At 38.2% G+C, this 24,962-nt stretch overlaps 1 protein-coding gene across 7 annotated transcripts in view; it reads left to right on the top strand.

Moving 5' to 3' along the window:
• atp2b2 (ATPase plasma membrane Ca2+ transporting 2) overlaps positions 1-24,633 on the top strand; it is an 80,561-nt gene extending 55,928 nt beyond the window's left edge. For 3 of the 7 annotated variants that reach the window (XM_035661873.1, XM_035661875.1, XM_035661877.1), the window contains 11 exons: positions 4,776-5,017; positions 6,484-6,718; positions 11,269-11,448; positions 11,570-11,657; positions 11,783-11,889; positions 13,334-13,525; positions 14,204-14,417; positions 14,536-14,747; positions 14,860-14,967; positions 15,137-15,319; positions 20,519-24,633. In XM_035661873.1, coding sequence (XP_035517766.1) covers positions 4,776-5,017; positions 6,484-6,718; positions 11,269-11,448; positions 11,570-11,657; positions 11,783-11,889; positions 13,334-13,525; positions 14,204-14,417; positions 14,536-14,747; positions 14,860-14,967; positions 15,137-15,319; positions 20,519-20,830 — 2,073 coding nt within the window. In that variant the 3' untranslated portion in view covers positions 20,831-24,633. Of the gene's footprint in view, positions 1-4,775; positions 5,018-6,483; positions 6,719-11,268; positions 11,449-11,569; positions 11,658-11,782; positions 11,890-13,333; positions 13,526-14,203; positions 14,418-14,535; positions 14,748-14,859; positions 14,968-15,136; positions 15,320-17,233; positions 17,424-17,742; positions 17,793-20,518 lie in introns of all 7 variants that reach the window. The other 4 variants (XM_035661879.1, XM_035661876.1, XM_035661878.1 and 1 more) reach the window with 3 other exon arrangements.
• Positions 24,634-24,962: the final 329 nt, after the last annotated feature.

Genomic DNA, 24,962 nt, shown 5'->3' with positions numbered 1-24,962 from the left:
GCAACTGTCTTTGTGCGTATGAAACCACGTCAAGCTAAACCTCTACGGAATCTCTGAGAATGAAAAGGCAGCATTGTTGCTGTGTGCCGTTTGTTTATTTTTTGTCATTGCTCTTTCTCCTGCCTTGATTTGTTTTTGCAGCAGTTATCAGAAACTGTGTTTCTCTACAAAGTGCCAGGAGTTGTGCCAAATGAATCATGTGTTTCTAATTCAAAATCTTTTTTCTTAATATGAATTGTGCAAATTTTAATCTTCTGATGTTGTGTGCACACTGAATATTGTGTTGTGTACTCTTTGTATATTTGTATAGTTTCAATAATTCATTTGATTTGGTTTTGTTTGTTGTTTTCAAAATTAAAAATGTTAATTCTAACAAACAGACTCACAGACAGCTCTCAGTCAGACTGAGGAATTGTGGCTCAAAGAGCACCTCAGTAGCCTAAATATAATGTGACCCTGGTGATAATAAGACCCCCCTTTTTCAACACCTGTTTTGGAAAGACTTTCTGAATAAAACAAGGTCGACTTGCGTTTTTTTAAATTCAGTATGGCAAATAATCCTAAATTTTATTTATTTAAAGAAGTAAACACAATAAGCTATAACTCACTGGTGCTGTGTAACCAGTCATATTTTTTAGTTTCACCTTTAATGAACCATTTATTTAGTCTGTAATCATCAACCCTCTTGAAAGCAGCCATAACATTATATTTACATAACTACTACTTTCCTTCATTACCACTGCTGTTCTCCTTTATCGCAACCAAAGCAAGAGACATTGACAGTCAGTAACAGGCAAGGAGATACATATTGTCATTGTGTCCTTAATTTAAGATGGACAAATCAAATGGTTGTCTTCAAGTACATTTGGGCCAAACTAGTGCTTATATTCCATAAGTCAGGAAATTAAAATGGTATTGGAATTAAAAGTGAATTCCATGAAACCTTAATTTCAACTGGCAAACACAAATTGAGTCTTCTGAAACGTAAATGCAATTTCAGAACTTACTGCTTTAATAATAGTTGGGAAGGCAAATCATGCAAAGGAAAACTTAAACTTAGCATCTTTTGATATGTTTTATAACACCTCTTATATTTAACTATAATAATAAATATGTTTTTATGTATGAATTATCATTTAAAACCATAATACATCCTGTCTGGTTTCCAGCTGGTCATTTACATTTAGTTGTTTAGTGTGGTGTTTTTCTGTTGCTGGGAACCTATTCTCCCAACACTTAGCAGACAGTGCAGATGAGGCCATTTGTTCCATCCCCTCGTTAACCAATGACAGGCAGTGTCTTCCTGATGTAATCATTGGTCATTAGGAAAAGGCATTAATTCTGTTATTCACCGCAAACTCGGTATAAAGTATTTATACTCTTGTCTGTGTCTGTGAGACACACAGCTGAACATTAACCAGAAATGTCCAATTACTAGGTGAACATGGGCCAGCAGTCTGATTGAGTTTTAATGATTAATGAGATTTTAGCTGACTTTGTTTCTCAGCAGGAACCCCTGGCTCATAGCAGCTGCAGTTAAACGGACAAATAAAATATGTCTGAGCCTGAATGGATCAATCTTCATTGTTTCTTAAGAAATTGTGGTTTCAAAATATTGAGCTGCTTAAGCAAACATTGAATGCAGATACGTCACTCACTGGACAGATGAATTAAAGTTGAATAGAAGTTTGCAATATACAGCCACATTTCCACAGATTGGAATTTGACTCATTCCATGGTGTTTGCTTCATTTAATGTAGGATTTACTAAAAATTATATAGCCCATAATCACAAATTATGAATCACATTTTCCTCAAAGGTCTTTACAATATGTAGAGCATACAGTATGACACCTATGACACCCTTTAACCTTGGGTTCAGATAAGGAAACTAGACTACGGAGAAATAAATGACAATATTAAGTAAACTGATTGCAGTTGCAGTAATATTTTTTGCTGCATGGAAATATATTTAAGTCTTTGTCAGTAACATTAAAAAGGCACATTAAAGGATCAGTGTGTAGGATTAAGTGACATATAGCGGTGATGCAACTGAACTGACTAACCGCTTGCTGTCCAAGCGTGTAGAGGAAACTGCAATGGCAGTAAAAAAAAGAAAAAGGGACTATCTAGAGGCAGTGTTTGGTTTGTCCATTCTGGCGTACTGTAGAAACATAGCTGTTCAACGTGGTGGACTACTAGAAAGAGAACCCACTCCCTCTGTATATATAAATGGCTGATTCTAAGATAACAAAACAAAAACACACAAGAGCAGTTCATTAGATGGAGAATGTGAACGCACCAATTCCAACAAGCCATTAATGTGATTAACTACATTGCCGATACACATTTCAGCAAGTGCTGTGTAAAGAAAACAACAAGAAGAAAGTAAAATTCAAAAGCGTCAAAATGTCAAGCTATCCTTTTAAATCTATTCCTGGTTGGAGGCTTGTTTAGGCGCAGAACAGCAAGCCTGCAGTCAGTCTATTTTGGGGCAAATAGCACAGACTGAAGGTGTCTGCTTAGCAGCAAGTCAGAAGCATTATGTTCAGTGTGCTTTTTTCATACCATATTTTGTGTGTATGCATGTGTTTATATGTGTGTTAGAGAAAGAGAGTGTACCTGACAAGCTGTTCTTTAGCTGTGAGTGTAGGTGTCAAGTGTACTGTTGGTACTATATAGCAAGACCTGGAGGAGACTAGCTTTTAGCTCAGAGCCATCTAATAGGGATCCAGATGAGCCAAATCTAATCAAACAGGATGGTGTTCTACAGTACTGATTAACAGCATACAACAACACTTGGTATTCACAGCTTTACAACTAATTTGATCTATTTTTTTTAGAGCTGAAACAGTTAGTCGATTAAACAATCAGTCAAACAATGAATTGTTATTTTGATAAGTGATTGACCGTTTCAGTCATTTTTCAAGCAGAGGTGTCAAGTGCCTCTGGTTCCAACTCCCCAAATGTCAGGATTAGCTTTTTTCTTTACTTTGCATATATGACAGTAAACTGAATATCTTTTTTTAGACTATTGGTTTGATAAAAAAATGAATTTGAAGACACTACCTTAAACTCTACCTTTTCTAAATAAACTGTTAATTAATTGTTAAGATAAACATTAGTTGCAGCCCTGATTTCCTTGATTAGCATTTATCTAGTTTAGATTTAATTAGAGTGAAAAAATGTTTTTTATTCATACGTCTTTTTATTAAACTAAAATGAATATCAGCTTGAGTGTGTGTGATTATATGAAGAGGCATGTTACAGATAGTGACAGTGTCCGGACTTATGAGCATCAGTGTAACTACTGTGGTCAGTGTGTGTGTAGGTGTGAGTGTGAGTGTGTGTGGGATATTGATGATGAGATTTGCTCTATCACAGTGGCTTGAATAAAAAACTGCGCATTTTAAAGAAATATGGATAGGCACGCTATATGCTTTATTGCTGCTTTATTTCCGTGTGATTTAGAGACAGTGAGTAAATGGAGTGAAACTCGAGAAAATGCCAATAAATAAGGACAGGGGAAAGATGAAAAAGGGAAACTCGGGTAGACTTGAGGACATTTGTGAAGTGAGATGAGTCAAAAGATCCTGTAAGAGAATCAGAGCCAAAGAGTAAGAATCCCCAAGTGGCGAGAGCACCCTCTCTTTTCCCCAAGTCTCTTCTTCCAAGTATGCTTTGCCCAGTGTTACCATGGCAACGCTGAGTCTTCCACAAGCTGACCACATGCACACATGCACACACTTGCACATACAGTAAGTGAGTAAGTGTGTGTGTGTGTGTGTGCAGTTTCACACATTTACTGTAGCACCTGCACAGCCTTGTGCACAGATTTGAACAGACTCACATAATCTACAGTAAAAGGCTCTACTGTTGGCTGATAATAAACACACTCCAGCTTTAAGAGGCAGATACATCACATACTGTATAACATTTTCCTTTTACTCGGAGTAAAAATAATCAGCAGCAATTTGTGATTGTTCGTCGAGCAAAAAAATGACAGATATTTTCTGGTTCCAGCTTTTTAAAAAGATTTGCTGCTTTACTTTGTCTTATATGACAGTGAATTGATTTATGTTTTAGGTTTTGCATTGTTAGTCAGATAAAACAATGTGAAGATGGCACTTTGGGCTCTAGGATGTTGTGATGGCTATTTATTTTTTTTACTAAAAAATTAAAACATGTCACATGCTGTTCCTGTGGTTCATACACAATCCAATGTAGTCATGTAGAAATGTGGTTACTGAGATATTTACTGAACCGGAGAAAAAACATGGTTCCTAATGTGCAATTAAATGTCCAAATTTAACACATGTCCAGATTGCAATGGGTTGAACCGTATGCCTGAAATAAGAACATTCACATTTGATTCCATCTATCTCATCGCCTACCCGCCCACACAGAGCAACCCTTTCACCTGCTAGATGGTTAATTATCACCACCAGCTATTTCAAGCATTACATTGGTTGCACTGCACTGAAGAAAAGAGAATCTCATTGATTGAATAGATCACAGAGGAAACAATATGGATTATTTGTTCCTGAAATGTGCTCAAATAAAGAGTATCCATACCACTATTTTATTGAGAAAGAGCAGATATAGAAGAAAAATGTGGGATAAAACAATCATAATATAGCTTTAAAGCATCGTAAAAAGTTAATAGAAAAACAGTAGAAAGACAGTAGTAGAAAATCACTGTTTATGTATTAAAGCAAATGTTGGCCTGAAAATAGATCTGAACATCCGAAAATCTCTTCCTCTGCCTCTCTCCAGCCCCCAGATAAGGAAGGCGGCCTACCGAAGCAAGTGGGCAACAAGACAGAGTGCGGTCTGCTCGGTTTGGTCTTGGACCTGAAGCGGGATTACCAGCCAATAAGAAACCAGATCCCAGAGGAGAAGCTTTACAAAGTCTATACCTTCAACTCTGTCAGGAAGTCCATGAGCACTGTCGTCAAATTGTCTGATGGGAGCTTCCGCATGTACAGCAAGGGAGCCTCTGAGATTGTCCTCAAAAAGTGAGTGTGGTTTTGTAATAAACAAGATGATGATAATTTCTGATTATAATTGCAGCACGTGCAGTGTGCGGTGAGAGTGGGCTGACTTTCCATTAGAAGGTCATACAATTGTGACACTTTACAGTACATTACAATAACAACACAGTAACAAATGAGTAACATCAAAGGTAATTATAAAGCTTCCTCCACCCACTTAAGGAATAAGCAGAAATTTTCTTTTGACAATGGCTGTGGATAGAACACATTTAACAAATATACAGATAATGTTACATACTTTTGTACACATGTTTGCCCAAACCAACAAAAGTCCTTAAATTACTTTTGCGCAAATTACAGTTCATTAGCTTTTTTAAATTGCTTACAGCCAATTAATTCAATCCAGGGTTAGTGTTGCACTTTAAGCCATTACATATTTATTTTTCATTTGTATGTGTATTTATTCAGCTAATGACACATTCAGTAGCTGTGCCATTGGTCCACTCGCAGTGGCTCAGTGGTCATCAAGCACTCCTGAGCCATTTGACCTGAACATCAAGGATCATGCAGCCATAACCTCTCACATGTGTTGAAAATGTGGTGGAGACGCATTCTCCTCCGTGCTTGGAGAAGTGATAATAAAAACATCAGCATGAAATCAGTGTATCTATTTTTATTCACATTTAATAACCAGGGAAATGGCAGTATATTTTTTGTGGAGTGGGCATAGGATTACATTCTGATCAAAATCACTCACAAATCACTTACAAATACAATCTTGGTTACATTTTGTGGATGTTCTGGAGCTTTCAATCATATCACATGATCTTCTTCAGCAGATGGAGTCTCCCAGTTGTCATTGAATTAGATGTTTATGGTTCTCTCATCCATGTTGGCTCAAAGGAGGAGGTTCAGAGTTAATGGACTTTGGAAACAGCAGCTGACAAAACAAGCTCGCTTAAGGTCCATTTTGCTTTCAGTAGCATCACATGATCTTCATCAGCAGATGGAGTTCAAAATAAATAATTCACAACTATTTTTCATATATGTGAAGAAGCTTGATGTGGCATTAGAACATTTACATTTTGGGAAATACTCTTATTCGCTTTCTTGCCTGGAGTTACATGAGAGGACTAACATCTCTCTCATATCTGTCTGTGAAATGTGAAGCTAGAGACAGCAGCCAATTAGCTTAGACAGCAACTCCCTTAGCATGGACTTTAGATTTTGTCACTTTAAAGACTTTCTACGTGCACAAACAATTCTATATAACAGCCTAAAGCAGAGAGAAAACTCCAAAAAGCATAATATGGCCTCTTTAAGTGTGCATAGTTAGAACACTGATCATTATTTAGACCACTATGTTTTCTGTTCATGTGAAATACTGCATTAAAACATTCAGTACTGTCTGAAGAAGGTTTGTTGGCAGAAGATTATTCTACAGTATATTTAGTTTTCCATGTCGGGTCATTTAATGCCTTTAATTACAGATGCAGCTTTATCCTGAACGAGGTGGGTGAATCAAGGGTTTTCCGTCCACGGGACAAGGACGAGATGGTAAAGAAGGTGATCGAGCCCATGGCATGTAATGGCCTGAGGACCATCTGTGTGGCGTACCGTGACTTCTCTGGTGATCCTGAGCCCAACTGGGAAGATGAGAACTACATCCTCAGTGACCTCACAGCCATCTGTGTTGTTGGGATCGAGGACCCTGTCAGGCCAGAGGTAGGAGAGTGTCAGATATTTTGACTGACAGCAGAGCAAATGGGCTTTACATGCATGCATCGTTGGTGTTTCCTCATTATAAATTTTACCTTAAAGTTTTAAATTACTTCTGTCCTTTTAACACTTTATTCTTTCAAATATTTTCTAGACTTTTTAAGATTACATGTCTCTACTGTACTACTTGTGCCTGAGGACAGAATTAAATATAATTGATCAACCATCTATCATCTGTCAACCTACTCTATGAACTATCTATTATATGCTTATACTTTTTATACCTACGTTTGTGAGGGCTTTTCCAAATACAGTTCTGTAATAAGTGAGACAGTTGACTGGGAGACAACCTAGAAATCAGTTAATCAGTGAAGTCAGTTAATCCTGCATGTCAACATAGTGTCAGTAAAAAATCTTTTTTGAGTAACATCATAGAAAATATCTTGTTGTTACAAGAGCTATTGCAGAACTGTGTAATATCATGTAAATAAATTATGTGTGATGATAATTACTATTATTAGTAAGCCTCCTAAAGAACTGTATGTGTGTGATAGAGAATTAAATCAGAAGAGTTAACGGTATATACGGTATACAGTCTATATATAGTTAAAAGCCATTATAGGAACAGAATCTTTGATGTTTACTGTATGCTACTCTAAAGTTTTCAATATGTAATTTTGGAACAAACCTCAATTACCCTTTTAATGCTATTTTGATTTTGATTGTTACTGAGGCTCTATTCAGTTGGCAAGTTCATACAGTTTTTTCATAAGAAGTCCAGATTTAGACTTAAACAATCGATTTTAGTTACATCAGACCAGCTCCTGTGATCACTTCCATAAAATCACCCCCTCGTTTATATCGAGCTGGAGCTGTGGGGACAAAGAGTGGACAAAGTAACAAGACTCTGGTGACAGCAGTCGCCTGCACAGTAAGCTGACAGAGAGGGATCATGTGGCATTTGAAAAAGACTTGACATTAGGGTGTGTGTATGATCAACTGCTTCACTGATGATTATTGATTAATGAAATGCACACTTAGCTTTAGCTAAACTGAACGTGTGCTGCTCAGTTTCTGTACATTGCTAATATTTACGATGTTCATGGTGAAGATATAGTACATTATATTGATATTATTTTAATACATTTGTATATTTATTGAATGTATTGGGTCCTCAAATGTGCATTTTCTGGGTAGCAAGCAGCTCTAGGACATTACTGTGCCTAGTGAGATACTAGATATTGAGCCTTGGACCTGTTCAAAAGCAATTCTGTAAGTGTTATAATTTTATTTTATTGCAGGACTTTTACTTGTAATTCAGTATTTCTTCCATTAGTTAATGTTTTTCTCCTTGAGTACTTCTTTCAGCTCTGTTAAAGGCAAAACAAACAATTTACAGAAAGAAGTGATGCATCAAAAAATGATTTCTTCCGTTGTGTAAAATCCTTTTATGATGACTTTCATTTGAAACAAGCAGGAATAAAATTAAGTGAAAGAAAGTCGGGTGGAAAGAGGTATCTATGTACAGTAGGAAAACTGACCTCACTTGACAGCTGCAGGTACAGGGAAGCAGGAAGCTAGATGACTACTGCATTATTCAACTTCCTCCTTTCATCTTTTTTTTACACCCCCCTCCTCACTCTCTAATACAGTTTCTCATTCAACCCCTCCCCATCATGTTTTCTTGTTTCCATCTCTCTCCATATTGCACGGTTTGACTTTCACCTTTTTCAGGTCACTCTGTTTTTCTTTTGACTTTCTCTACATCTACGGTTTTCTTTTGCTATGCCCTTCTCTCTATCTGTATAATAATCCTAGGAACAACTAACAAACAAAAAAATGGTAATGGTTATAGATTTAAGCAAATTACATAGACTTAAAAAATAAAACTCAGAAATAGCAAGAAATATGCAGGAAAAGACAAATATTACATGTTGGATGTGCAATAAGGCAGATTTCTGCAAATCCTGCAACATTTGTGATCTAATAATTCACACTTTAGGTGTAAATATGTTCTATATATTCCCTTGTATTGCTCCAAACTGGGAAGTTTGCTGCACTTATCTTTTCTTCCACCACAGAAGTCACTTAACATCTCACATTTTCGAAAGCTTATGTAGAAAAGCAATGCTCTGAACACCCCTGCACTTCAGTAACATCTTTCCAGATCTCTCAGTAAGAGTGGCTAATATTGGAAATGAAATGACTTTCCGCTCTGTTAAAAAGGTCACACAGAGTGGTAAACATGTTTTTGGTTCGTTTATTAGTCTCCAATTTCTTCCTCCAGAATGCGATGTTTTTTTAATAACTGGCTGCTCTGTAGGATTGCCTCCAGAGAGGCAAGAGATGAGAGAATGAGAGAGACAAAGGAAAAGAAAGTGAAGAGGCAGGGAAAGATAAACAGATTCAAAATCAAATTCATGTCAGAGGGCCGACAGACTGCAGAAGAAGGACTAAGGGTAAGGAGAGAAACAGAGTAAAACGAGAGTGTAACCAGATCTATCTATCTAGAGTCTATCTATCTAGATCTGTATTAGAGACATGAGAGGCTTGTTTTTCACCTACTAGCCCCCTACCCTCTTCTGCTCTTGGCCCAGATTGTATTTTTAATAAGCCTCCACTCTTCCTCTCTCCTCCTCTCCACCTCTTCTTTCGGGTGACCAGTCAACTAGAGCAATAGGAATCCAAAGGAAAGGGGAGTTAAACAGACAGCAGGGATGACAGATATGTAGACGGGAACTTGACATCTTGATGGTATGACTTGGGGAAGGCAGAGAAAGCAGCACGTAATAACTTTGCTCCCCTTGTCACAATATTTACCACAAGAGCTTCTTTAGTTTGTCAGATTACATTATTTAAAACTAAATACTAATGAATTAATGTACCTTGTGCTCTTTGTTCAATCTGTAAGTGTTTACCATTTTAACACATTACCAACTCAGCTCATGTATGAATACTGATGTTAACAGACCTCTAAGTGCACATTTGTGAATAATATTGTTGTAATTTTCAAAAGTTATTCAACCTTCTTGACCTTTTCCTTATTGTTAAGTTGGTAAAATTATAGCCAGAATTCACATTCACATATCTGGTTGTTTTTTTCTAGAGTATATAGAATATTTCCATAATGTGACTGGTGTCCATTGAAATGTGTGATTCTTCAAACCAGTCAATATGTTATATTAAGAAATAAGACATTCTTTCTACCAACGAATTCAAAAGCAAAAGATGTAAACGTTTTTCTCCACTATTGCTTCTATTATAGAAGGATTAGTTTTAGTTTCGTTTTCACACGTGACAACTGTTGAGCAAAAGCTTCTATGCCATCTATAATGAGCCATACCACAGAATTATAAGATGTGATTTTTTAAGTAGGACACAGAGAAGTTCTGTGTTTCTGTTTGTTTAACCTCCAGCTCATTAAAGACCTGCCCTCCTCCTCTGTATAGACTTACTTTGTAATCCGCTCCCTTTAAATGAGTTAAATCCTTCATGTTTTACACGCATGAGCAGCTTGATTTGACAGTTTAATGTCCAATATGTTTTCACATTGCTGTGGTGGATTCATTTGGTTGTGCATCTTATGTTGTACTTTGCATGTATGTGTTTATGAGTACAAGAATGCGCCCATATGCATGTGCAATATGTCAAAGTGTCTGTGAGTGTGAAGTGGAAAGTGTGCATATTACTGCCTCCGTGTGTGTGTGTATGTGTGAGAGTGAGTCCCAGGCATGGTGTATCTGCAAATGGATGTGAGTTGCTGTTACTGTATGTGTGCACACGTTTGTTTATGTGTGGGTTTGGAGAGCAGTGCTCGCCCACACTGACCTTTGTCAGAAAGAAGATGTGTTTCTGAATTAATACTCTGCTTTTGCTTGCTGGTTTCACCACAGATCAATCTTTGTACAGTAATATCTCCTAGTTATTCTACTAGACCACTATCTGGAGGGAATAGAACTCAGATAAAACACTTTATTATGTATATCATTAGAACAAAAAGGGAAAAGCCAGCAGAATACTGTTCTGATAATGATCTAATGGAGTTAGATTTGATTTGTATATGTGTACCTGTATGTGTGTGTTTTGTTTGCTACTGGTATATTCTTAAAGCAGCTATTATGAATATTTTATGGATCACATAACAACTTGTATGTTAAAGTGGTTAAGGGGTTTGCTGGAGGTGACCAAGAAAATTATTACCCAACAGCTTATTGTCAGCTCTGAGGACCAAGAAAGTGTTTTTCAGCTCATTATATTGGTTTTTCAGCTTGTACTGTTTTGGTTCAGTTTTCACCACTCTCATACTGTAGCATACTGTGTACCACCAGATGTGCTAGATGTGTACACAAGTAGCTGTTGGCTAACAAGTTCTTTTGTTTGTTCTTCTTTTTTGTTTGTTGTTGCCAACAGTTACCATGTGTTGCGTTTACAGGGCTGCCCCACACAGGTTTACTTTGTTTAGGTTTAATTTGTGTGTGCACCAACTATATACATATCTATCTATATATTTCTTCAGTAGCAAATCATTTTGCACGTGTTTATGCATCCATCTTTAGGTGCCCGATGCTATTCTGAAGTGCCAGCGTGCAGGCATCACAGTGCGCATGGTCACAGGAGACAACATAAACACAGCCAGGGCCATAGCTATCAAGTGTGGTATCATCCACCCCGGAGAGGACTTCCTCTGCATCGATGGTAAAGAGTTCAACAGGAGGATCCGCAATGAGAAAGGCGAGGTACAGTAACTACTGTCAGAGTGAACCAGAGAGTGAGAGAAGCGGAGCTCAGGAGCAAGACACCTCTCTAAACCTTAATCACAACCACCCGTCCATTTTATTTCTCTTTGTGCGTGTCCAGGTGGAACAGGAGCGTATGGACAAGGTTTGGCCTAAACTCCGAGTTCTGGCCAGATCCTCACCAACTGACAAACACACACTTGTCAAAGGTGAACTAACTGTACCTTTTCCTGTATATTTTCTTATTCATTAATATTTCTTCTATTTTTTACCAAGCATTTAATTTATCAGTGTTTCTCAATGGCATGTGTTTGTGTGTATGTGTGCTTGACAGGCATTATTGACAGTACCATGGTAGACCAGAGGCAGGTGGTTGCTGTGACAGGAGATGGGACCAATGACGGACCTGCACTAAAGAAAGCTGATGTTGGCTTCGCCATGGTGAGCAAACCCTATTTTCTTTTCTTTTTTCCTGTTTTTTTATCTTTTCTGCCTTGCTTGCAGTCTTTTGAGATTGATCTCAGTCAACATCTGCAGATATCTTCTTCACCTCTGCAGTATTTATGGGTTCTTTTCAGGCACTCTGCCTCTGGCTGTGTAGATATGGAGCTCCCCCTAGTGGATTTCTGAACTCACACAATGTCCCTGCAGTAAATTATACTTTTCAGTCTACAGACAACTGAAAGCAAAAATAAACAATAATTATTTGGTTCTGCTTGTAACTCACAGCTTTATATTTATATATTTGTTATTTGGCTGCTGTGCTATTTTCTCTATTTCTGCTCCCCTCATAAATTAAATAATTTGGCTCTTTACCATTTCCTCTGTCCAGTAGCATAAGGCTTAGGTTCTCAACCTGTTTTGTCATGACTCCACATTCATATCAGATAAGCTAATGTATCCCCAAATTGACACCACCTGTCTTATTCTAGATGTATAGATTTTAAGTGATTTCAATTGGTTGTTAGTGAACACTATTCATTTGGTAAACGTTTGTTAAAATCCATCTTTTATTCAAGACATGGTAAGCATCTGTGGATGTTAGGCCTTTTAAAAAAAAATAGGTTTGGTGAAGTTTGCATTTGTACTACTAAGAATTGGAGTGGCAGAAACAGGACATTTCACTCATTCATCCTTAAATTTTAGCTCTGTAGTTTAAATTCACACACTGTTTTGATGGAGGCATGTCCTATGCAGTTGTAGCTGGTAGTTAAAGCTATTTAGTTGAGTTTTTGACTTATGGTAGTGCTATATAGCAGTTTTTTTAAATGAGTGCGTCCCATTTTGTTGCACACACAAAGGTGCACATCAGCACTCAAGTGCAAGATGCCTATTCCTGCGAATGGTTTACACACACAATGTCTTTTGGTGAACACTGAATGTAAGCATAACTTTTGTTTGGTTCCATTTACACTGTTGCGAGGACATCAATTACATGAATGGGACGCACTCACAAACATGTCCTCACATGTAGCTTTTTTTCAATCCCCACTATTCTACACAATATTATCCGAGTACGTTTATGTAGTGCTGCAACCTGCAACTCGTACTGTAACTTACAAAATGTGACAGAATATCAGGAAGTGTGTCCTGCTCCTCCCATAAATATGGAGCCTTCCATCATCAAACCACCAACACACACGCATTAACCCCTTAATTAGTCTGCATAATTATTACCCATAATCATAGCTGACTCATGTCCACTGTCCAGTTTTTGACCAGTGGCTACAAATTTGATTCAGAAAGATTTCTTTCATCTGTGTGTGGTAGATTGAAGAATAGGGCTGTATGATTCAATAGATGATCCACAAAATCTGAAACATCATAGCTGTGTGCTATCAAACCTTAGTTTCTTTCTGACTGCACCTTTTTTGCACTCCTCTAGGGTATTGCTGGTACAGATGTGGCCAAGGAGGCGTCAGATATCATTCTTACTGATGATAACTTCAGCAGCATCGTCAAGGCAGTAATGTGGGGCAGAAACGTCTACGACAGCATCTCCAAGTTTCTTCAGTTTCAGCTTACTGTCAACGTTGTGGCTGTCATAGTGGCTTTCACCGGCGCCTGCATCACACAGGTCAGAGTGGTGTGTGTGTGTGTGTGTGTGAGAGAGAGGGAGAGTGATAGAGAGAGAGTGTATCTAAATGTGGGGGTGGGTGAGATGATGAACTTTGAATGAACAATTATGCAACATCTCATTCCTGTAGGCAAACACAGATCTACTACAATGAAAATACTACGGCAGGTCATGAAAACACGTTCTAACACTGTTTTGTCATTAAACAAAACCACAAGCACACACACAATACAATATAATTTCTTTATAAATTGTCTAGATATTTACCTCATTAGGGGGAAAAAGAGATAAAAGATAAATAAAGCTAGACAAAGTCATTGCTGGAAATGTTTAAAGTACTTATTGATAAATGCTTAATATATCCATCTGTGTCTGGAATATTTTTTCATGCTCTGTTATTGAGATTGTCATGGATTGTTGGGATGCATCTGTTTTGACTGACAGAAGGCACCCTGTCTTATTATTATCTGTTATAAACTGTAATTAAAAAGTTGTTGAATGCAACACTCAACAGATATTTAGCAAAATAAGCAAAACAATGTCTTATTTTACAGAAATACAGGTGTGAAAAAGCATCAGTTACAGTGACTAAATTACTGGTTATTGGTTACTTTACACCCCTGGCAGTATGGAAGTTATTAGTTCTTAATTCTTGTGATTTCCGTTGCATTTCACCAGGACTCTCCCCTGAAGGCAGTGCAGATGTTGTGGGTAAACCTGATCATGGATACTTTTGCATCTCTGGCCCTGGCAACAGAGCCTCCCACAGAGTCTCTGCTGAAGAGGAAGCCATACGGTCGCAACAAACCTCTCATCTCTAGCACCATGACAAAGAACATCCTCGGACACGGAGTCTATCAGCTCATCATCATCTTCACACTGCTCTTTGTTGGTACAGACTATAATTTTGCTCTGCTGTACACCAGGGGTTCTGCACCTTGCACCATGTGATGCAATATAGGTTAGAAATGTATCATGTCATACTAATTGTCTATTTTTTATCCCTGTAGGTGAGCAGATCTTTGACATTGACAGCGGGCGTAATGCTCCTCTCCACGCTCCTCCATCTGAGCACTACACCATTATCTTCAACACATTCGTCATGATGCAGCTTTTTAACGAGATAAATGCCCGCAAAATCCACGGAGAGAGGAACGTCTTTGATGGCATTTTCAGGAACCCCATTTTCTGCTCTATCGTTTTTGGCACCTTTGCTATGCAGGTAGGCAGATGCAAATGATTTGAGTTTATTAATGATGATGATATTCATAAGTGAAGGTTAATTTTTTTTTTCTCCATATATATTTTCATTGCTTGTGCTTTGCTCTGTGTAGATTGTGATTGTGCAGTTTGGAGGGAAGCCATTCAGCTGTCAACCTCTGGACCTGGATAAGTGGATGTGGTGTGTTTTCCTCGGGCTGGGGGAGCTTGTTTGGGGACAGGTAACATGCAAGCCCATCTGTTTCTCTGTCTTTCTATTTTCCTGCTGTGCTTGTTTTCTTTATTTTATTCTAGTTTACCATGTTTTACTCTACCTTTGTGTCTCTCTACTCTACTATACACTTGTTAACTTTCCTTTTGACCCAGTGCTTTGTTTTCTCTATGGGTTAGGTGATAGCCACCATACCCAATAGCAGGTTACGCTTCCTGCGGAGGGCAGGCCAGTTAACTCAGAAAGATGAGTTACCAGAGGAGGACGTGAATGAAGACAATGAGGAGATCGACCACGCAGAGAGGGAGCTGAGGAGAGGACAGATCCTCTGGTTCAGAGGACTGAACCGCATTCAGACTCAGGTGAGGACACGAGATGTAATCAAGACGTTCTATTTTGATTTAAACAGGTTTACTTGTAAAAAGATACTTGTATCATTGTATAATAATAAAAATTAAAGGTTTTGTTTAGTCAGTTAAGCAGCAGTCAAGCAGCAAAACTTTCACCAGTGATGTTTTCTGTTTGTCTGTCTTTGTAATATAATCAGTTTTCAGTAGGATGTCATGCCACCTCAGACATTGCCTGAGAAGATTACCTCTAAGAGGAAGTTCTAGACTGTGTTATATGTTCTTCATGTTAGTCAGTAACAGCCTTAAAGTAATTTTATCTGAAGATGATTTATTTAGGTACATGAAGCCGCAGCTTTCTCTCGCTGGGCTGAAGCAATCACCAGTGTGGACCTGTGGAAGATCGACGGTCAAATCTCGGGGGTTAAATACAACCGGACATAGTCACTGAATTGTTCTCACTGTGATCAACTCTGCACACCGTTATCACTGTGATATTCAAGACAGTTTGCCCTGTGTGTTGGATTTGATTTCATTTTACTGATGTGTCACTGATGGTCCAGGGTGAAGCTATCCTACGACACAATTCCATGGATCAGCATCATACAGACGCAGCCAATTAAGACATTAAAGGAAAATTATGGTTTATTTTAACTGCTCCGGCCATCGCTTTGAACACTGATTGTAGTCCAATGGGGCAACAAGCAAGAGCAGTCAAATGACCAAACAGGTTTAAAACCCTCAGGTTAGGTAAGATTTATTTGGAAGAGAAAACAACAGCATACTGTAAAATTACAACATAAATTGTTCATTGTAAACATCCATCACAGGTTACAGACCTGAATGTAGTTGTGCACACTTGTGGTGTTTCTGTGTAATGGCAGATTATTAGCAACAGTATACAGCAGGTGCACTCGGTTTTACTTTTACCTGCAAAAATAAGATGGTTTAACTAATCTGGTAAAACTCTGTCCTTGTTTACAACCTGTCTAATCATCTGACCCCTTTGAGATTTTAGTAATGTAGTGAGGACAGTCTTATCATAATCAATAGAAGCGATCACGATCATCAAGTTTAAAAAAAACAGTTATAGTAAACCAAAGTTTTTCTCTAATTTCTGAAGTAAAAAGAGTGTATACACTGAATGATGTAAATGACTGCATCTGTATGCTACACATATGCTATATCCAGTCATTTAAGGGGTCAGATCACCTAAAATTAGCAAACTAATTTTAGATAGAGAAGAAAGATTTCATTTTATTTGTTTTGGTTTGAGATTTTGGCACCCATACAAATTTACGTGAATTTAATTAGTTGTCCTGACAACATTTGAAAAATTGCAGCTTAAATAAGCCGCCAGTTACTCCTGGATGATCACCGCAATCTACTGTCAGTAGTTTTCATATTAGTTTGATGCTGTGAGCAGCCAACATCTGAAAAGCCCATTCACAATTCAATTTAATTCAATATTATTTGTATAGCACCAATTCATAACTAAGGTTATCTCAGGACACTTTTCAAATACAGCAGGTTTACACTGTACTCCTTATAAAATGATCTACAGAGACCTAACATTTACCACCACCATTAGCAAGCACTTGGTGACAGCAGCAAGGAAAAACGTCCTTTTAAGAGGCAGAACCCTCGAGCAGACCCCAGCTCTAGGTGGGCGGCTGTCTGCCTCGAGAAAAGAGAAAATATTTTTGGTAATTTGGGTGAACTAACCATTTGAGTCAAACTCAGCATTTTGTTTAGGGGATACTACACCCTGACCTGTCGCTGCCCCCCACTCGCCCATCGTGTTATGATTGAGACTCTTTGTACTCCCTTTACCACCAAAATCACCCAGCCAGTCAACCTGTGTTGCCATTTGGTCTCTGTCACTCTGAGCAGCCATTTGTCCTCTCCTGTCCTGCTTTCCTCCCACAGATTGACGTAGTCAACACCTTCAAGAGTGGCACCTCCTTTCAGGGGGCGGGGGCTCTGAGACGTCAATCATCCACCACCAGCCAGACCCAGGATGTAACCAATGTTTCTAGTCCTAGTCACGTGTCCTTGTCCAATGCCCTTTCCTCTCCTACAAGCACTACTGCTGCTACTGCTCCTCCCACTACTGGCCGTGAGTCAGATCTCTGTCAGTCTGCTTCTCTGCTCTCTTTACTTCAGGGGTGCCATCATGTCATAAACAAAAAGTTATTTTTTTCCACACATTGTCTGGCTTATTATTCTTTAAACAAATTAATGTGACAGTAACCCCAGTTTTGGGGTTGGCATCTCTGAAGGTTCGTCTTTTTTTTCTTGCAATCTGCTTTTTTCATTTCCTCTCTTTCTTCTGTCTTTTTTTGCTGTTCATACTGGATTTCAAATTCATCTTGATATCTCCTCCCATGCTTGGGTGTACTGTCCTCTCATTGTTGAATGTGTGTTTGTTTCCTCAGAGTGCTAGGAGCGCAGGACTAAGGGTGATACCCACGGCGTGACATTTCAGGTTGTGAGTTTGTCTCCCTCTGCTCATCCCCCACCCATTGTCCCATTTTCCAATCCTTCCATTTTATGTCTTGACGGACATTAATGTGAACTAATTCCAATCAACTCACCAAGGGGCTGGGTAAACATTCAAGTATAAGTTGCAATGTTGTTTCGCCTGTGAGTTTGCTACTGATGAGGCAAATCACACTGAACTGAGCTGAGGCAAATTCTACCTGCTATTTCATGTATTCTCCAGCAGACACATCATCTGCAATGACAGGAAAACATAAAGGAAGCTCCAATATGTGTGGCAGACAGAAAAATGTTCTTTCAAATGGGAATTCCAAATGGTGCAACTAAAATCTACCTTGGGGACTGTCAGTGTCAGGGACTATCTCTGTTTTTGTCCACCTCTATCTCTTTCATTCTCTTTCTTTTACACACACACACACACACACACACACACACACACTGTCTCTAATATTTATCTACTTGATGAAAATCAGATATAAAACTCTGCTCAGGGTGTGTGGACAGGAATGGAGGGGACAGGAGAATCGCCATAAAGCAATGCTGCACCAATAATTCATCCCATCTTGTCGCTTCATACTGTCGGTGTAGTTGACTGTCATGTTGCCATAGTTACGGACAGAGATCCTCTGCAGCACCACCGACGTAAATTCAACCCCCCACCCGTTTCTGACACCCCATCAGTGTTACTTGTCAGACATCCTGTCACATGCACTCATCCAGACAGGCTTCTCTTATTATTTTTCTTTATCTGTTTTGTCTCCTTATACCCCACTCTGCCACAGTTACTACAATAGCAGTACTACAATATTTACAGTATATAGAGTATTCGTATGACGTACAAAACAGTACACTGAGGCACAAAAACTTATTTGCTTATTATATATAATAAAAGTGGAAAGTAGCATCTCTTTTAGTACAACTTCCCATTGAAAAAATATTATATTTTACTGATATCTTTTGGATATTTTATAATTGGAAAATATTTTGGAAAGACAATTTGGATTCAAAATATTTGGTCCTATGATGATTGAGGAGAGAAACAATTTTGATAATTGATAAATGTGAGGATTTACTGTTTTTCTCTGCTTTACATCAATATGAATTGATTGATACCGGGTGTTTAATTGCTGGTTCAGAAAAACAAGCAATCTGAAAATTTTAGAAATTGTGACAAGCATTTTTCTCTATTTTCAAATCTGAAAACTATTCAGGAATAAGAAATGTCATTGGTTGCGAGACTAAAAATCTGTGATTCTGCTGATACATATACTTTTGAATTGGTTGTCCATAATAACTTAACTATTGTTTAAGTCACAATTAGAGAATTAGCATTTTTCACTGACATTTCAATATTTATTAGACTGTGTATTTTAGTAGCATTGGGATAAATGTTGCTATAATAAACAACATTATATTTTTATGGCTTCAGCTCACAAAAATTCTTGAAAATTTAGACAGAATAATTCTGCAGAAGAAGTTTTGTGACACCAACAGGAACGTTATAAATACAACCATAATGATGTGCAATATACCCCTGTGTGCTGACATAAGTCAATGTTCTTTAAAGGCATCAAAAGTATCTTTTTTAGCTATGAAATTGCTCCTAAATTTCAGCAGTTATTGTACATGCAGACAGGTTTTGATTAAAGGAAGACTCTCCCAAAATTTCCAAATTGAACTGACATACAGATACCTTCCTCACTAAAGGTTCACATAGTTGTTTGGGGTCTATACTTGAGTGTTTACTTAGACGTGCATGGAGTTGAAACATGCTTTGACTGTCAGACCTCTGACAGTAAACCTATTATTTTCATTATTCACTTCCACATGTTTTGTGTCAACAGTGTGTGCCGGTGTCCACTTGTCTTGTTGCATGTAGTTTGTTTACCTCCTGTTCACTTCTTGTGTTCATAATATCTTAACCTTATGTGTTTGCTCGTTGTCTAAATGCCACTGTTTTATTTAATTTTATCTTTTTTTTTTGGATGTGTTGTTTTGTTGTACACTGCAATGCTCGTGTCGAACCAACCTCCTAATGCAGGCTTGAGTTTGACTGTCTCCATTGCCCCATTTGGGACCGTGCTTTACCCACCCTGTGCTATATTCGTGTGTTTGTGTGTCCCATTCAGAGTCTGTGTGGGACACTGCTCTGGTACCTCCCAGAAGTTTTTAAACCACCTGATTGGATCTCTCAGATCTAACCTCCTTCCTTCTTACTGACCTCGTCCACCAGATTTCTTCAAACTTGCATGTGATATTCTCCTTTTAGTTTTTATGTGAGCATTCCATTTATTAACGTGGCTTGTTTCTAGGTATACAGCACATTGGACTAAAGCGTATACTTACAACGAGCGTTTGTGTTGCTTTGGTATTTGTTTTTCTTGAAATGTATGATTTGGTTGTGTTTTTTTATGATTGTGTTCCTCACGGCTTTTCTTAGTGCACGCCAAAATTGAGTGACTTGTGAACTGTAGTCATATTGTGTGAAAGCAGAACACAGACTGCAGTTTCCTTTTCTCTTATTGCTCCTTCACCTTATCCTCCTCCTCACTTCTTTATCCTCATTTGAGAGGTTCTGTCCCTCCTCTCTGTCCCTTCTCTCTCCCACTTCCCTCTTTCCTCTCATGCCGAGGGTCCCTCCAGCCCTTTCATTTTGCCTCTGGCATCACCTCTCATCGTTTCTCTTCTCTTTCCTCCCTTTTTCTACGACAGATCCGCGTTGTGAATGCATTCCGTAGCTCCCTCTATGAAGGCCTGGAAAAACCAGACTCCAGATCATCCATCCACAACTTCATGACACACCCAGAGTTTAGGATAGAAGACTCCACGCCCAACATCCCCCTCATTGACGACACGGACGATGATTCGGCTCGGAGGAGGGGGAAGTACTCCAGCCAGCCCTCATCCCCCAACAAGAATAACAACGCCATCGACAGTGGTATCAATCTCACCATCGACACCAGTAAATCAGCTGCTTCCTCCAGCCCCGCCAGTCCTCTTCACAGCTTGGAGACCAGCCTCTAACCCTGATCCTAGCCTCAGCTCTTAACCTCTAAAGTAATTTCCTTGCAGTCTGGGGGCACCTCCTCCAAATCCACCTTTAACTGCAACCTTACACCTTGTCTCCCCCCAAATGTCACCCAATCCAGCTCATTACTCATCTTCCAGTGCCCCCTCCCCCAAACCCCCACATTTCCAACCTACACAGGACAGGTCTTGTGACAAAATCTTCATCTTTCCCCCTTAACCTTGAGCTCTTAAAGCTCTCTGCTCCTCTCGACATGGAGTAAATCTAAAGTAATATGGCAAGGTGAAAAGAAAAACAAACTTAACATACAATCAAAAAAGCGCAACAAAGCCACAAAACCTACACAGCCATCCTGCTTTTGTGGTTGTATGTGTATGGTGGCGGCAGCGGTGGTGGTGGTGGTGGTGTGTATGACTATATGCGTGTTAGCATGTACTGTATTAGCGTGCCGCTGACTGCACATATGTAAGAACTGTGTCTTTAGTGGCACCGGGAGAAGGACAATGAGGAGGGAGACACTGCTGAGGAGTAAAAATCGCAAAACAGGACAGACTCTAAACTCCCCTTACACTCCCTCTCCTCAACAATAATATTGTCAATACTGATAATAGTTTAAATTAAATTGAAAAACATTGTTATTATTCTGATTCTCATTCTGATTATTATTGTTATTATTATTGTTGCTCCTGCATGAATGTACATTACCCAAGTTTTATTTAAAAGGGTTTTAATTTTATTGGAGTTCTTTCGTTGTGATGGGCTAGGCCTCGCGGTGGACTACTATTTTAAAGACAGCTTCTCTGAGTTCCTGGCCTGCAAAGTTCCCTCTTCTGTGTGGCATGAACATGTACCCGACTGTAAAAATTTATTTCATCCATAAACAGAAATGTGTAACGAGGTTGTAGGGCTCAACTTGCACAGTAGTTTTGCACCTGTCGGAAAAGAGGACCGCAAAGTAATATTGATGATGATAGCATTTATGGGATATATTCTATAAATATAAATACATATAAATATATTTAGAGAGAGTTTATCTTTGTTTGTCGGCATGTTGCCTTGTTCCTGCTTCAATGGCTCAAAATACTTTGACTTATTTATGTCTTAAAGAGAATGTAATTTGTTTACAACCTCGTAGAGATAAACTTCCTGGTTTCTAGAAGGAGAGAGGCGAAGCTGGAGCTCAGAAAGACCAGAGCTGTCTTGGTGTGTTATTACTGAAAAACCTTGTGCTGGAATTTGCCTGCTATCTTTTCAAATATTGTAGATATTTTTAGAGGATTGACAAACAAAAAGAAACCAAAATATAATGGGATACATAGTAAATGTGGAATCTTAGTATTACGCTATATGATTGTTGGGATGAAGTTGGAGTGGCTTGTCTTTTCTAAACAGAGGCCTCCTTTTTGTGACAGAGGGGGAATATTTAATTCTTTTTTCACTACTTCTTCTTCTTCTCTTTTTTTTATTGTGTTTTTTTTTCTGTGCTTCAGCACTGGCCTGGGGTCAGGGCTCGAGTCAAAGGCTGATATCAGGACCTTTACAGTGAACTGTATTCTAGATAAACCTGCTTGTTCAAAGGACTTGATGTTTTAAAAATATGTGACCATCAAAAAGGCTGCAATCGAGTCATATTAGAAATCTGCAAAGTTATATTTGGCTTATCTGTGCCGCACGGAAATCAGACTTTTTTTTTTGTTTTTGTTTAAAATTTGGAATATATTGTGTTGTTTATTTTTTATTTAATTCTGATTTATTTTTGGTTCAATGGATTTCTTTTTCCTCTAGCAGAGGGACACATGCAGCCCCACAAAGCTGTTGGCATTTTTAACATCTAAAAAAAAAAAAGGAAAAACTGACAAAAAGAAACAAACAAATTACAACAAAAATGGAATGTTGCTTTGACTCTTTTTCTATATATAAAAAAAGACGATCCTTTTCTGCACTATCTGGTTATGAATGAAAACTTCTGTGGTGTAATTCTAGATGTGCTTTTGTGTGTTTTAACCAAGCTTGTCTTCCTGCCGTCACAGAATATACAGTACTCTAGCATCTCAACTGTACTCACTAGTTGTAAACTATTTATTGTGCTTTGACCAATCAGACATTACAAGAGAGAAGTTACATACAGAATGCACATTTACCCTGTCTTATTGCACTCAGAAGGACAAGGCCACTTAACTAGCCTGTACTATTGTTATTTCTATTTACTAACCGAAGTCATTGGCAAGCATGACGTGATAGGCTCATTATGCAACTTGAAAAAATTGACGTTTTTTCTACTTAAAAAAAAATCCTATACACTACTACAATATATACAATCATTTATCAGAGCATCTTTTTCTTTTGTATATCCTCCTCCTCTGTCATTTCCCAGTCAATCTGTACATCTGGAGAGGGTGCACAAGCTTTACCAGTCAGCTCAGGCGTGTTGAAAAAGTAACCATTTGAATAAAATCTGTCTTATTTAAGTTGAAAAAAACAGTCTGGATTCTGATATTCTGCTTACAAGCTGTGGATTTATTTTGTTTCCTTGACAATTTATTTGTTTGTCTGTAAAAAATTAAAAACAATAAACAAACAGCGTTTTCAATAAAATAAAAAAAAGACTTAAGCCAACATTCTCAAAACACTTTTACATCCAGGAGGACATTCAGCTTTAAGAGGATGCAAAGACGACAAGTTTAAAAATAATCTTTGTAAATACAGCAATGAGTCTACACAGGACAGAAACTCCATGCGGACTCGTGTGAGAACAGGAACTCTTCCTGACTACATCTACCATCATGCACCAAAACGAGTCATACTGCCGACACAGCTGTTTGGCTGTATGTAATCAATCACTGCTCCTGTCAGAAACACTTCAAAACATTGTGATTACATCCAAATGATAACACGTGTTGTAACAACCAATAATTATGTTGACGATGACACCGACAATGATGATGATGATGATGATAATGCTGATGATAATGATAATGATGATATCAATGATACTTCTTGCAATATACTCTCACCTGCCTCGATGTACTGTATTTAGCAGCATGCAGTTTGTGGAACAAAGAAAAAGAGAAATGCCAACAGATAACTTTTTGGCATACTTAGCCATTTATGGGTAAGTGATTTAAGTGTTCATCTTGTTTTTATGATATTTTTTTTATCTATACAATAATTGTAAATAAAGAACTCAATGTCTTTGTTCATTTAATACTATGCAAAAAGTCATGCTTTTTCTGATTGTTACCCACCCTTAATCCTAGAGTGTGTTGCTGGAATGTTTGTGGTCTCAAAAGTCAGTGAAAACAATGTGATGTAAATTATTTTCTAGCTTGAGGAAAAGTTAAATGATGATGAAAATTATTTGCTATGATACCATGAGGAGGATGATAATAATGGTGGTGACAGTGATGATGATGATGATAATGATGATGATAATGAACTGTGACTCTTGCTGCTTGACTGTCCCATTTACCACACTCCTGACAGGAACGCAAGTGAAAAACATAATAAAAACAAAAAACCGAAAAATCACTAAATAAATCTCCCAGAGCAGCATGACCCAGCATGGTGTGTCCTGGCCCCGTGTGACATGTCCTGTTCTGATTCGTTGTGCTTCACCTACCAGTGTCCAGTTTGACTTTGAATGTTTTTACATTTTCATTGATTTGTTGCAAAAGGTTCTGCTTTCAGCAAATGTTTGGGGTTTGATTGTCAAAAGAAGCTCTTGATGTGACCTTAAAAGTGACTTATGACGTCTTTAAATGAAGCAATATTGGGGGATCCTGATGGCCAAGGGGTAGAGTAATTCTTGGTTCAAGTCCAGCTGAGGACTTACGTTGTCAATCTCCATCTCTTTCCCCTTTTTCCTCTCTGTCTGTACTGTCTACTCTCCAATACGGGCATAAAAGTAAAAAAAAAAATTTAATTGATTTTTGCATATAGTTTCAACAGAAACTGATGAGGTAATGCTATCAAGTATTTAATATAAAAAATGCAAAGATACAATAGATACAAGACTGAAAGTCTGCAGTCATGCTAACGGTTCTGTGAGGCTATACTTACGTTATGATAATGCTAATGTTGCACGCTAACATGCTCACAATTTCAAAAGCGAACATGCTGAGGTTGTAA

This window comes from Morone saxatilis, unplaced genomic scaffold (assembly GCF_004916995.1).
Source record: "Morone saxatilis isolate NCDOM2014 unplaced genomic scaffold, NCSU_SB_2.0 Contig18, whole genome shotgun sequence".
Classification (NCBI taxonomy): Eukaryota; Metazoa; Chordata; class Actinopteri; family Moronidae; genus Morone; species Morone saxatilis.
The sequence above is the reverse complement of the archived record's forward strand: the minus strand, read 5'-3'. Positions and strand labels throughout refer to the sequence as shown.